Source organism: Lonchura striata, chromosome 5 (assembly GCF_050655825.1).
Source record: "Lonchura striata isolate lonStrDom1 chromosome 5, ASM5065582v1, whole genome shotgun sequence".
In the NCBI taxonomy this organism is placed as follows: domain Eukaryota; kingdom Metazoa; phylum Chordata; class Aves; order Passeriformes; family Estrildidae; genus Lonchura; species Lonchura striata.
This window is the reverse complement of record NC_140707.1, coordinates 32017371-32030167: the sequence shown is the minus strand read 5'-3', so window position 1 is coordinate 32030167 and position 12797 is coordinate 32017371. Positions and strand designations below refer to the sequence as shown.

The following is a 12797-nucleotide window of genomic DNA, read 5'->3' as shown; positions in this document are numbered from 1 at the left end:
TTTAAAATTACTTTGGCTTTTACCAGGGTATCTCTGTTGCCAAACTGTAGAGAAGTATACAAGACTGCTACTGCATTGCATGTTCATCAAACTAAAATATTTTTGTCTTCTTATCTATGTTATATGCTAAGATCCAGAGCTCAGCAAGGCTCAGAGTATGATGTGTATGAGTGACAAGATTATGCAGCATTATCAGATTCAGTAGACAAGTGCAAATATTGTAATTTAGGAAATTATGTTTTGGACTTTAAAAAATAGATTCCAATTTTCTAACGTTAGGATGAAACTTTCTTAAGTGCAGGTATATACCTAATTGTTTTTGTTTGTTTGTTTGTTTCTCTTCATTATACTGGCTACATTTGTATGTGCATTCTTAGGTTGTTCTGACCTGACATTTCCCACATCTCTTTTTATCATTTGTGAGAAGCGAGAAAATTCTGAAAGTAATCAGGGCTAATACCTTGGGTTCCATGAGCCTTGCACATTTTTGCCTTTCCATTTTTGAAAAGACACAAACGTTAATATTTCATAAACTAATAGATTTTTACCTACCAGTTTGAAATGTTCTAGTACATTTTCAGAAAGGATGTTAGTTTACACTTTAATGTTTCCATGTATAAAAATTGATAATATTCTACTGGACCAAAACTAGTTTGTTTGTAATAAAGTGCACTGTACTGTGTCTAAATAGATGTTTGATCACTCCTCAAACCAAAAAATACTATAGTATTTAAAAAATGACCCCAGTATGACAGGACTAAAACCTGCGCTGTTTGGACCAGTGCTTTAGAACAGCATATAGTTTTTATTAAGGGTTGTTTTTGTGCCAATTTTTTTGTGGCTTTCAGATGCCTTCCTAACATGGAAGGCATGATTTTAGTTTGATAATGAGTGATTTTAGTTTGATAATGAATGAAAAAAAGAATTAAGAAAGCATAATTATAGAAATAGTGTGGTTTAATTATTTGTCAATGAGATATTTCTGTCATAAGAGAGGGAAATCTTGAAGGTGCTTGTATGACTTCCTCTTATATCATGGTTGGCACATAAGGTGCTGTGACAGACTTCTGTAATTAAGAGAATTTTATTATCAGGCTATTGTAAAATTTCTACTTTTCAGTTGCCTGTTTTTCCCTACATAAATATCTGCTTAGAAGGAGATATGAGATGAAACAAACAACTAAATGACAGAGAAAATGTATTTAATCAACTGAATTAGTGAAGCAAAATGGAACTTCAGTAACCCAGGGGGATCAGTGATGAGGTAGAAAACCTTTTTACCTTTATGTAATTGGTTTGAATCAAGCCCAAGTCAATACAGAACAAAAGTTCCTAATGTCTATATGGGGTCTCAAGAAAATGAATCCAAATTAACTTTGAAAAGGGACTAGCTAAACTACATTACATCCTTTTATGGACACTCTTAATTGAAGTTACAGTGGCCTTGATTCAATTTAGCTTAAATTAAATTCTAAATAAGAATGTCCACACTAAGATTTAATGCAATAGAATTAACCCACTTAAAAGTTAATTCCAATTAAAATTCTAGAATGTTTTTGAGTGCACTAGAACCAAGCTGTATTGTGGTGGCTTTTATGAAAGAATTTTGGCTCATTGTGAATAGTTCATAGATTGCTCCTATTCATACCACTTTGAACAGTCTGAATGGAGAAGTTAGGATTGTTTTGTCCTCATCACCCTTGGAGTGACTCCTTGGAGTGACATCCAGGGAGAGGACAACAAAGAAGTAATATAATTCCTCTTAAGATATAGTCCTCTAAAGAAATATTAATTGCATATCATTTGATATTTTCTATGATTTTCCTGTGAAATTAGTTTTACTTAGGATATAAACTGTAAATGATGCTTAAGAGTAAAATTATATTTATAAATAAAGAGAAATACCAGACTTATTGAGATTCAAACACTGTGAAATATCTTAATTTCTAGCTAAAATGCAACTACTTTTGCTTGGACCAATGTGCACCCAAATTCTCATTTTTAAAAGGTTAATTTCATCTTCATTTCTTTACCTGATGTTAAAGAGAAAGTTTTAAACCTTAGGAAGAAATGAGAGAGGAAACATGGAATCATGCTGGGAAATGAGGTGGGTGAAATAAAGCTGTTTTCTGTATAACAAAATTAAAGACAAGAAGAAAAAGGCAGACTGGGTCAAACTCACCCTTGATTGAACTCCCCTGAAATCAGTGGTGATTCAGGAGGATTGAATGTGTCCAATCAGATTTAGGTCTTTCAGATCAGTGTCTTAGCGATTCAGTTGAGTCTTAAAAGACTTGCAGGAGAGAACTGGGAAGTATCTATGGTACAGCAATATCCACTCTGCCTCCTACACTTAAATGCTTCAAGGGGCCACAGAATTATGTCCCAGAGCAAAGCAGTGAAATATGCAAAGATGAGAATCATTTGCATTGTGAGTGTTTTGATTTGTCTTTTCTCATGAGTAATCAGTTTGTGTTGCAGGGCTGTCTATCTAGCCTGCTTTGGCCTCCACTGTATTTAACTAAAAATAAAATAAAATACAAATAGATAAAAACTGCTGGGTTTTGAAACCTCGCAGGATTTTATACATTATTGCAATGGCTCCCTTAAATGTTGTTGAGGCTTTTAAAGTCCTATAGCAATGAAAAGGGAAAACTGATTTTTAACAATGTAGATAAAGTTACCCAGTTCTATAGTCATAGACATGGAGTTTCATTGCAAACCAATCTGTTCTAAAAAAGCCAAGCACCTCTGACAGGAGTCAATCCATGAAGAAATAAAAAATAAGATTAGGAAAGGGAAGATATGAGATCTACTATAAATAATTTCACTGATTTTGCATGATGATGCGTTGTATTTGTCTCTTAAGAGTATAGCATGTGTTCCTTTGTTAGTGACAAAGGCACCCCATGGAAAACGGGAATGGTGTCATTGTACTGTGCAGGGGCAGGGAACAGCATGCAAACTGCTTGCACTGCTCTTGAACTGAGAGCTCAAGTCCTTGAGGGTTCAGCCAGGTGGAAAGGTATTTCCAGAGAGAAAAGGGGGGAGGTGAGGTGGGCAGGAGATTACGGTGAGTGAATCCCTGGCAATGTGGTTCCATCGTCCCAACCCTGCACAGCCATATGGGGCCACACATGTGAGGCTGCTGGAGCATTTGCAGAGCAGATGTTGGTAGAGCATTTCTGACCCCGGTGGAACTCCCTGCCCACAGTTCAGTCTCTATTCTGGGACGAAGGCTAACCCTTGTGTATTTCAGTGCTTTGTGGAGCTAAAGCGTATTGTGTATGTGTCTCTACCCTGAAATTCCCTTGGCTGCTTCTGCTGCCATTGCTGCCCAAAGGGGATCAGTCTCAGGCCCTTGGAGCATTCCGAGTTCCTGAAAAGAGAGTCAAAAGAGTTACTTCTGCATAAGGTCATCCTGGGATTTGGACATATTTTTACTGCTGTACTCCAAGCTCTGTTCCATACAGAAATTATTTTCAATTCTCTGGTGCTGATGCTACCAGAAGAGACTTCCCAGCATAATTAGCTGCTTGACGCACCTAGCTCCTCTTCACATGTTTGGAAATCCGCTGTTTAATTTGCAACCATAGAGTGGCTTGTTCTCTGAAAAAATGCAGATATCATTGCAAAGGGTTTTTCTCTCAGAAAACCTCTTTAAAAGGGTGTGAGGTACAGCATACATAACTGTGCTATATAGAGTGAAGCAAAAATGCATTTTCTGAATGCATCCACATATTTGTCAACTTGGAAAAATTAGAAAAAATTGATTTGAATGCTTCTCATCCTGAAATTTTCTGAAAAAGGCTGAGGGAGAGTTTTTGTGATTTAACAATTCTTCATCTGAGACTTAACTGTAATGTATTTGTGATGATGTAATTTTACTGTGATAGTTTAAACACCTGATACTTGATAAATTCTGTCTATATTTTTAATGCAGCACATATAACATCACATCTCAGTTTTTTTCATGGCAGTGGTACAGCATGAACCAAAGTGTGCTAGATCATACTGTATCTTAAACCATATCTTGGGATAAAGCCATGGCCTTTGCACTGCACAGCTCTGCTGCTGAGACAGTTATTCATAGACACACAGACAAGACAGAAAGCAAAGCATGAGTTGCCAACAGCAACTAAACTGCCAGTGATCCAGCTAAGGGTCACTGGAGCTTGGGGAAATATCTTTGCCACCTGCCATACCTCATTAGGCAGATCTTTGGAAATGGCGTGGAAGTTCTCTTTTGTTATCAAAGACCCCCATTACAGGAAAATCCTTCAGCAATCACAGGGAGCACAGTCACTTTCTCCTGATAGTATAGCAAAGGGAGAACAAAGCAGATCAGATCCAAGACCTAATTACAAAAAAGGAAAGAAAAAAAAGGAGGTAGAAGGCACCTCTGCATACACATTTGGCAAAGTTACATTCAATTGGGTAACTATGGCATCTTTCAGGCTGTCCCTAAGGAAAGTTGTACTGTGCATAGCTGCAGAGGTAGATTAGCTCTGTCATTCTGTGCTTCATCTTCTGCACTGGATCTTAAGAGGGCACTGCTTTTAGCTCAGAGGAGAATGTGTAGGACATCAAGAGTAACAGAGAGTCAGATAAGCTATAGAGAGGAGAATATGCATATCAAAAATAAATTTCCAAAAATATTTGTATTATTTCTGCACAAATGGAAAACCAAATGAACAGCTCTCCATATATGTCTGGGAATGTCTCCATGGCCATAAAGAGAATATACATTACTGTGCTAAAAAAACAGATTATATATGCTGTGGTAATTAGAGCAGTGCCACAGACAGTCTTAAGGCCATGTTTGGAAACACATTTGGTAATTGTATGTGTCTGGGGAACTGACTGTGCAGTAAGGAAATTCTTAACATTTTAAACTAAATATTTAGTCTATACAGCAGAGGGCACTAGTGATATTGAATTGACTGTAGAGTTGCTATTTTGGTACTAGAAAAATGAAAAAAAAATTACTTAGAAGACAAAGAGGTGTCAACAAAGACTAAAGAAGCTGGTTGATGGTCCATGTGTGGGCTTGTAAAGCTAAACCTTCAGGTGTCTCTAGCATAAATAGGAATTGAATTGCAAATTACTCTAGTACAGAGCTCCAGATGGATCTTTATGTAAAGCCCATTAAAATATTTCCATAACACCCTTCAAGGCTTTAAATTAATTTTCTACTGTGATTTTGTGCTGGCTATTTTTTTTTCAGGGTATTTCCAAGATATTTATGATTTAAAATTGCCCTGATATGAAATACGTGCACCAAGACTTCCTGAATATTTAAGCTCTGAGCTCTGGAAAACAACCAGTATAAAAGAAAGGATCTTTTTACTCATTCTTCCAGCCACCAATAATCTTACTGCTGTATGTCAGCCTCATGAAGACCTCAGTAGATAGAGGTGAGGATGTAATGCCCAGTATATTTTCTGCTGGTCATAGTCACTTTTTTGGGTCATCATCTCCCCTGTACTTTAGCAGCACCAAGTCCATTTAGTATGTCTTCTCCTGAAAACTGCATTTTGCTTCCTGTATTACCAAAGAACAGGGGAAAAAGTCAAGTAATATAAATAAGTCCAAAGTTAAATCAAATGGTGGCTGCAAAAGCTAAGATTTGCTCTCACTGTCTCCTGGAAAATGGTGCAGAGGGATGGCAATATAGATATTCTGTACTTATATATTAAGCAAGATACGGCTTAAACACAGAAAGATCAAACATACAAATACATGTGAAAACATATCTAGAACTTTGTATTCACATATCACAAAATGGTGATACTGTCTTCAAAGTTATAGACTTAGAGAAGCTATCAATTAGTCAGTAACCAAACTTGTATTTGAAGTGTGCACAGATTTGAATTTTACAGAAACCTGACAGTATCAGATTTCCCTGGAGGTCTTTGATAGATGGTTATTCTGAGGCATGTGTTTGATTGAGACATCCCTAGCACAGGACTAGGGAGAACAGTAAATGTGAAAGCCACAGGCAATTTTGGCCTTCAGTTCAAGGAAAAAGCTGTTCTATGTGAATGATTCATTGTTTCAGTCAATAACCAAAAATAGGAAGGATATAGGGAATTCATCTTAAGAAGATAAAAGCATTTTTTTAAAAAATCTTTTTGCAACTGAGACATGGAAGCATTTTGGTTTGGGTTTGAGAGCATTTACTGATCAGTCTTGTAACTTATTTGTGGTAATTATGTACTCAAGTAATATGATTTTTTTCCCCATGGAGTGCATGTGTAGTAATGAAAAGGAAAGATTTTCTGGGTGATGAACTAGGTAAAGGAAATGTTGCGAGATACCCTCAGGTTCAAGTAATTGGAACCAGAGGAAAGCGCCTTGGAGTACTTGCAGCATGGAGGCTAGAAAAGAGCAGCTGAAGGGACTTGGTGCATACACAGCCTGATGTTGAGGGTGCTTGTCCTCCCATGGCCTTTCTTATTTCTCTGTACTCTTTTGTTCTACAAATGTTGTAGTTTTCCTGGTCCTTCAGGGAATCCAGGGTACAGGATTGAGACCAGACAGTCACAATAAGAGAGATGGAGAAACTCTATGACATCCTACAAAGCAGGCCTTTAGTACTGAATTGGTCTAAGATTCCTGTGCCTCTGCAAGCCCCATGTGCTGCCTGTGCCTCACCAGCCTTGTACACAGGGATAACTGGCAGCTCTGAAGGCAGACATAGCAGGCAGAGTTCTTACCCCAGTTTCAGTGAAGACAAAAATATTGCACCGGTACAATAGTAAAATAATTAGTTTGTTGTGTTTCTGTGTCTGTTTTATTACTTGTTAATGGAATTCATTATTCAGTCCAAGTCCTTAGGGTATAAGTTTTGTAAGAATTTTGAAAATGAGAAAGGAAAAACAAATTACTGCACAAAAAAAAAATTAAAATTAAAAAAGGGTGACAAAAATGTGAATACAATTGCATTAACTATCACAGATGATGGCTAATTACTATTCAGCAGCAAAATTCATGGATCATAGGTCTTAGCTAAGAACTCTAAAATTTATATTAGGCTCTAATACAATTCTTTGGACCTGAAAAAAATGATGGGTTTTTCTTCATACCTGTGTAAGAAAGATGGGAACTATGGCCTTTTCACCTGCTTTTAGAATGTAGTTTTACTGCAGTTGGACTTTTGCCAAGCGAACTTGAATTTTAGTGGTTTGAGTGTTTCTCCATACATCCTGCTCAGCACCTCTGAAGAGATAAGCGACCTTGTGAGCCTGCAGTGAAAAGGAAGGTGTGTAGAGCAGTGACCCCTCATCCAGTCTAGTACATTATCCTAAACCCATGCAGCTCATGTTCAGGAGTGCAGGTGTTGGCAGAGGGGAGGGATGGAGAGATGGGAGCAGTAACATCTAACACTACAGCCACAGGGTCCTCCAGAGCTATGGAACAGAAGTGTAAGCTGCAGAGAGAGAAGTTAAGTGACTTGCTCAAGGTTGCAAAACACATTAGCTTCATGAATCTTTCATAACAAGAATGATGTTTTATAAATAGCACATATAGAGAGATCAAACATACAGATACAGCCCAGACTTTCCAGTTCCCTTCACAGATTTTTAACCATTATATTGGCTTTCTCTGCAGTAAATTATTAAAAACGAGATGAGAACGCTCGTTACCTCTGAACCCTTATAACAGGCTTTTTAAAAATGCAGAAATGAGTTCTCAAAAACACATTGTCTGAATATATAATTAGAAAAAAAAAATGTTTCATTAAATGACTTGATGTGACATGAAAGTGAATATATTTTCCTGGTTTGGTGGGGTTTTTTTTTGATTTTTTTTTTTGGGGGTTGGTTTTGGTTTTGTTTTTTTTTTTTTTTTAAGAAAGGTCTCTATTTTTTACAAAAAATGAATTAATTTGGAGCCTGGAGTGGAAAACTGTTGCCTTATGGTATTTTGTTTTACTGAATATATATGTACTATCCATCTGGGTGCTCTGGGTTATAAATATGCTTTAAGCTTGCTGTAATTTCTATGACTTCACTTTTGGCTGATTTATAAGAAATTTCATTAATCTCAGCAACAGAGGAATCTTGAACTGAGCAGCAGATTGAAAATGAACCAAAGGCTGGGGACTATAAAAACTGCCACACATGAATCAGTACTGAAGTTCTTAAAATGGTAATGATCATTTGTAGTGTGAAGGTCTTTTTTCCATTTGCAGTAAGAATTTTTTGGGAGTTTTTTCAAGGTGTCAGTGAAACTGCCAACCCTGCAGCTACAGGGATATTTTTCAGCATTTAAATAAATGCCTATTCTCATTTCTGTGTTCGGTATACATTTGCTAATGAGTGTTTCTCTGCTGCTGGTGCCAAACAAAAGAATTGAAGAGGACATATCCATTAAATTGGATGATGCTCAGTATGCTTTTTTTTTTTTTTTTTTTTTTTAATTCTTATAGGCAAGACCTTGCCCTGTCATCTGCATAACACTCAGTTTTAGAGATTTACTTCTAATTAAACTTTGATTCAAGAATCATGTGTGTATAGACAAAGATTTTTAACCATACCAGCCAGGAGTGTCCATTTGCTTTTCATATTATCTGTCGCCTTGTCTTGTAACGTGTAAAAAAAGTTAACACCTTGAATACTCTGATAATTCCTATCTTAGATTTTTGTGTTACTAACTTTTGCTTTTTGAGATGCTTGTCCTTTCTTTCAACTCTCCCCTGAGTTACATTTCTCTTAGGTATTCATTGTAACTGAACTTCTTATCTGCCATCCACCTACATACATTGTACATTGGAATGTGCATGAGAACTAAAGTATGGCTATTTCTTATCTCATTGCCAGTTGTAGCTGATATACATATCTGTACAGAATAAAAATATTAGCAATTCTATACCTGTTCTCACTACTGAATTTCAAGACATTGGTAGAGTTGACTGAAAGGACTTGAGAAGCCTTTGTTAGGAGAACACATTTATTTGAGATTAATTTAATGTTCTCCTTCTCCTTTCTTCCTTTCTTTCAGACGATTCAAACTCCAGAAGGACCAACACCAAATAAATTATGAATGTTGAACAAGATGACCTTACATCCACAGCAGATAATGATAGGTCCTAGGTTTAACAGGGCCCTATTTGACCCCCTGCTTGTGGTGCTGTTGGCTCTTCAGCTTCTTGTGGTGGCTGGTCTAGTGAGGGCTCAAACTTGCCCTTCTGTCTGCTCCTGCAGCAACCAGTTCAGTAAAGTGATTTGTGTACGGAAAAATCTTAGAGACGTGCCAGACGGCATCTCCACCAACACCCGGCTACTCAATCTCCATGAGAACCAGATTCAAATAATTAAAGTTAATAGCTTCAAGCATCTGAGGCACCTAGAAATCCTGCAGCTCAGCAGGAATCACATCAGAACAATTGAAATAGGGGCTTTCAATGGTCTGGCCAATCTCAATACTTTGGAACTCTTTGACAATCGTCTGACCACTATCCCAAATGGGGCTTTTGTATACCTATCAAAACTGAAGGAGCTGTGGTTGAGAAACAACCCCATTGAGAGCATCCCTTCTTATGCTTTTAACAGAATCCCTTCTCTCCGGAGGTTGGATTTGGGGGAATTGAAAAGGCTTTCATACATCTCAGAAGGTGCCTTTGAAGGTCTGTCCAACTTGAGGTATTTGAACCTTGCCATGTGCAATCTTCGAGAGATTCCTAACCTTACTCCACTTGTAAAACTGGATGAGTTAGATCTTTCTGGGAATCACCTGACTGCCATCCGGCCAGGTTCTTTCCAAGGGTTAATGCATCTTCAGAAATTGTGGATGATACAGTCCCAGATTCAAGTGATAGAAAGGAATGCTTTTGATAACCTTCAGTCACTAGTAGAGATCAACCTGGCACACAACAATCTAACACTACTGCCTCATGACCTGTTCACACCACTCCGCCTAGAAAGGATCCACTTGCATCACAATCCTTGGAACTGCAACTGTGATATCCTTTGGCTCAGCTGGTGGATTAAAGACAAGGCACCCTCCAACACTGCATGCTGTGCCCGTTGCCACACGCCCCCCAGTTTAAAAGGAAGGTACATTGGTGAGCTGGACCTGAATTACTTCACGTGTTATGCTCCAGTCATAGTGGAGCCACCAGCAGACCTCAACGTCACAGAAGGCATGGCTGCAGAGATGAAATGCCGGGCATCGACCTCCCTGACCTCGGTATCTTGGATTACTCCAAATGGATCTGTCATGACGCATGGGGCATACAGAGTTCGGATTGCTGTGCTCAGTGATGGCACATTAAATTTTACCAAGGTAACTGTGCAAGACACAGGTTTGTACACATGCATGGTGAGTAACTCTGTTGGGAATACCACGGCTTCTGCCACGCTGAATGTGACTGCCCTGGATAACCCTGGTTACACGTACTTTTCAACCGTCACGGTAGAGACTGTGGAACCTTCTCAGGATGAGGCACAGACCACAGAGCAAGTTGGGCCCACACCAGTTACCAACTGGGAAACCATTAACATGACAACCTCACTCACTCCACAGAGCACAAGATCAACAGAAAAAACGTTCACCATTCCTGTGACGGACGCAAACAACGGGATCCCAGGAATAGATGAGGTTATGAAGACTACCAAAATCATAATTGGTTGTTTTGTGGCTATCACTCTCATGGCTGCTGTGATGCTGGTAATTTTCTACAAAATGAGGAAACAGCATCACCGGCAGAACCATCATGCTCCAACACGGACTGTAGAGATCATTAATGTGGATGATGAGCTTACAGGTGACACACCCATAGAGAGTCATTTGCCCATGCCAGCAATAGAGCATGAGCACTTAAATCACTATAACTCTTATAAATCTCCTTTCAACCACACAACAACAGTTAACACAATAAATTCAATACACAGTTCAGTGCATGAACCGTTATTGATCCGAATGAACTCGAAAGACAATGTTCAAGAGACTCAAATCTAAGACATTTATGACATTAAGGGGTGGGGTGGGGGGACAACAAAAGATGGTTTATAAAACAAATGACACAAATGACTGGGCTAAATCTACTGTTTCAAAAGTGTCTTTACAAAGAAAAAGAAATTTATTTATTAAAAATTCTATTGTGATCTAAAGCAGACAAAATTATGTGTATTCCTCAGAACCTGTTTTTGCTGCAATTATTTACCCTCCTCGTTCCCGTTTTCCTGCCCAACCTACCCTGATTCCCATTTGCCATATTTTTCATAGGAGATCTTGATTCCCTAAAAGAACTGATCTAGGAAATTTTGTAAGAATTCTGTTACACTTTGGGAATTTTTATGGTGAATTCTAGTGGTGAGATTCGGTCTATTTTGTCATTTTCTCTTTTTTGTTTTGTTTTCTCATGCCCTTTTTGAAATTATTCAACAGAGAATGGAGTAATAACAGTAACTTTGCAAGTGAGAAAAACAAGCAAACCTCTTTTTTCTCCATGTAATGATTTGCTCTGTATTTACCGAAAGCACCATTCTGTGAAAAAAATGGAAAAAAAAGTAAAAAAAAATCAAACCAAAAATTAATTTACTTGTGAAAGCCTATAAAACCCATGATCTTTTAAGCAATTCTAGAACCAGAATTTGTAGTTCAAACACTAAACTAAGATTATAAATAAAATATTGGTTTTTTTCTGTACTTGGATATAGCTCATTCTTAGTGTGGCTTTAAACATCAAAAGTTTGTTAAAATTCTTATGATAATCTGCTCTGATAGTCCAAAACACAATCACCTTAAAGAGAATAATTAAACTGTTTTGGATCATTGCTGAAGGATATCACAGTTTTCATTTTAGTTTATGAAAACAGCATACTTGCAAACAAGGGTGTTTGATTTCTAATGAAAGACTGAGATTGTTCCTTCTAATGGTGTTTGCAATTGTCTCTATTATATCACAAGATGCTTTTCACAATGCCAGAAAAGTTTTGCAAGGAACTTCAATTGTCTCTGAATTTATTAGACAAAACTAAAAACTTCTTTCTGTTTTTTTATTATTTATAACTGTCAATAAGAAAATTCATCTTTATATCAAAGCTAGTGGTTTCCAGTTCAGTTGTTCTGGGACTTCTAGGCACAAATATGAAAGAAGATTAGCCATTATAATACCTGTAATAAGAGCTGTATCCCTATGTGCAAAATCAAATCAACATGCTGTTCATGGAGTAAATCAAAGGAAGAAATCTGAGGATTTGGGTTTAAAGAAGAGAAAGAACAAAGACAAATCAGAGGATATTTTAAGTTACTGCAATTTACATGACAATTAGACTCCCTGTAGAGTACCCAGTTTCCATTAAATTAAACTCAGACTCATGTACCAGTGGGAAACACACACCCTTTGCCTTTCTGTTTATATACATTCTCTGGATTTAGCTTACTGGTATAGGACTGGTGTATACTGTCAGTGCTTGCTGAAAGCTAAAAGGAAGGTTTTCCATAAGAAAACCCACTTCAAGACATTGTGTTTTTCCAAGCAGAAGTTCTGCCAAATTAAATTTTATGCATTAGCAGATGAACAGAAGCATTTTAAGATTATTCAGATTAGGAAAAAAAGGAAACTTATATATGATTTCTGAATGTCTTTTCACCTGTTTTCTTTCTTAACCACCCTTACTGAGGGTTTATGGGGCCTTGTACCAGGTTAATAAAATTCTTAGCAAAATCTGTTTGGATCTTTCTAGTATGGAACAGCATGCAGGATGAAGACCTGACTGAAAAATATACTTCTATTCTGTAAGTTTAAGATGGAATTCTGATAGGTTGAGGAGGTAAACATCTGCTGT

At 37.4% G+C, this 12797-nt stretch overlaps 1 protein-coding gene across 23 annotated transcripts in view; it reads left to right on the top strand.

Moving 5' to 3' along the window:
• The window catches only part of LRRC4C (leucine rich repeat containing 4C), a 487862-nt gene extending 475516 nt beyond the window's left edge, over positions 1–12346 (top strand). For 22 of the 23 annotated variants that reach the window (XM_085580210.1, XM_031505043.3, XM_085580220.1 and 19 more), the window contains one exon: positions 9007–12346. In XM_085580210.1, the coding sequence (XP_085436336.1) occupies positions 9049–10965 (1917 nt within the window). In that variant the 5' untranslated portion in view covers positions 9007–9048 and the 3' untranslated portion in view covers positions 10966–12346. Of the gene's footprint in view, positions 1–8053; positions 8155–9006 lie in introns of those variants that run through there. The other variant, XM_085580216.1, reaches the window with a different exon arrangement.
• The last annotated feature ends 451 nt before the right edge of the window (positions 12347–12797 follow it).